The 1212-nt window shown below is 67.8% G+C and overlaps 1 protein-coding gene across 1 annotated transcript in view; it reads right to left on the bottom strand.

Moving 5' to 3' along the window:
- Positions 1-31: 31 nt before the first annotated feature.
- The window catches only part of LOC104832391 (25-hydroxyvitamin D-1 alpha hydroxylase, mitochondrial), a gene marked incomplete at its 3' end in the record, with an annotated part of 3954 nt that continues 2773 nt past the window's right edge, over positions 32-1212 (bottom strand). Inside the window, exons 3-6 of the mRNA XM_010568542.1 lie at positions 848-912; positions 508-708; positions 271-425; positions 32-198 (exon numbers count right to left, since the gene is read on the bottom strand). Coding sequence (XP_010566844.1) covers positions 32-198; positions 271-425; positions 508-708; positions 848-912 — 588 coding nt within the window. The remainder of the gene's footprint in view (positions 199-270; positions 426-507; positions 709-847; positions 913-1212) is intronic.

Genomic DNA, 1212 nt, shown 5'->3' with positions numbered 1-1212 from the left:
CCCGTCCCCGTCCCCGTGTCCCTGTCCCCACCTCAGGGTCTCCTTCACCACGGCCCTCAGCAGAGGCACCTTGCCCAGCGCGGTGGCCGAGGGGCTGCAGCCGGTGCCCAACGCCGCCGCCAGCTCCCGGTGCAGTGCCGCCTGCACCCCGGGGTGCCGCGCCAGCTCGTACAGGCTCCACGACAGGGTGCTGGAGATCTGCGGGGGGGTGGCGGTGGCATCAGCGGGACCCCGTGGAGATGGAGACGCCACCCCACGTCCCCTCCTCACCGTGTCCACCCCGGCCAGCAGCAGCTCAGTGACGTTGCCGTAGATGGTCTTCATGGGGACCTTCTCCCGCACCAGGTGGTCGGTGAGACACATCCGCTCTGCCGGTTCCCCGTGCTCGGCCGCCTCGGCCACGCGCCGGTCGATGTGACCCTTGGCTGGAGAGGACGAAGCCCCGGTGAGTGTCACCGTGGTGGAGGGAGGTCAGCTGTCCCGGTGTCCCCCTCGGTGTCCCCTCACCGAAGGCGAACATGTAGTCCCAGGCTTCGCAGAAGGTCTGCCAGGGTTTGGGGAAGAGGCGGTGGAGGGGTTTGGGCATGGCCATGGTGAGCAGCGTCATGACGAACATGGTGTTGATGGAGCGGATGAAGGTCTCCGTGTCCCGCGGCACCTCCTGCTCCAGGCAGCCCAGGCGGGAGGCGAAAAGGACGGAGGAGATGCCTGGCAGGGGGGGAAGGGGGTGAGCCAGGGGACATGGGGAGCCCTGGGGACGTGGGGGACCTTGGGGGACATGAGGAGCACTATGGGGAGCCCTTGGAGGCACTGGGGTCCTTGGGGATGTGGTGGGGACAGGGGGCACCTTGGAGACCACGGGGGACATCAGGAGCCCTGGGGAACATGGTGGGGATGGGGACAAGGGCCACCCTGGGGACATGGAGCACCACGGAGAACATGGGGAGCCCTTGGGGACACTGGAGTCCTTGGGGATGGGGAGGGGACAAGGGGCACCTTGGGGACATGGAGGACCTTGGGGAACATGAGGAGCAACATGGGGAGCCCTTGGAGACACTGGGGTCCTTGGGGACATGGTGGGGACAGGGGGCACCCTCAGGACAAGGGGCACCTTGGGGAGCACCATGAGGAGCCCTGGGGGACACAGGAGCCCCTGGGGACATGGTGGGGACAAGGGCCACCCTGGGGACATGGGGGACCTTGGGGAACATG

This window comes from Haliaeetus leucocephalus, unplaced genomic scaffold (assembly GCF_000737465.1).
Source record: "Haliaeetus leucocephalus isolate CR32 unplaced genomic scaffold, Haliaeetus_leucocephalus-4.0 Scaffold246, whole genome shotgun sequence".
Taxonomy (NCBI): Eukaryota; Metazoa; Chordata; class Aves; order Accipitriformes; family Accipitridae; genus Haliaeetus; species Haliaeetus leucocephalus.
The sequence above is the reverse complement of the archived record's forward strand: the minus strand, read 5'-3'. Positions and strand labels throughout refer to the sequence as shown.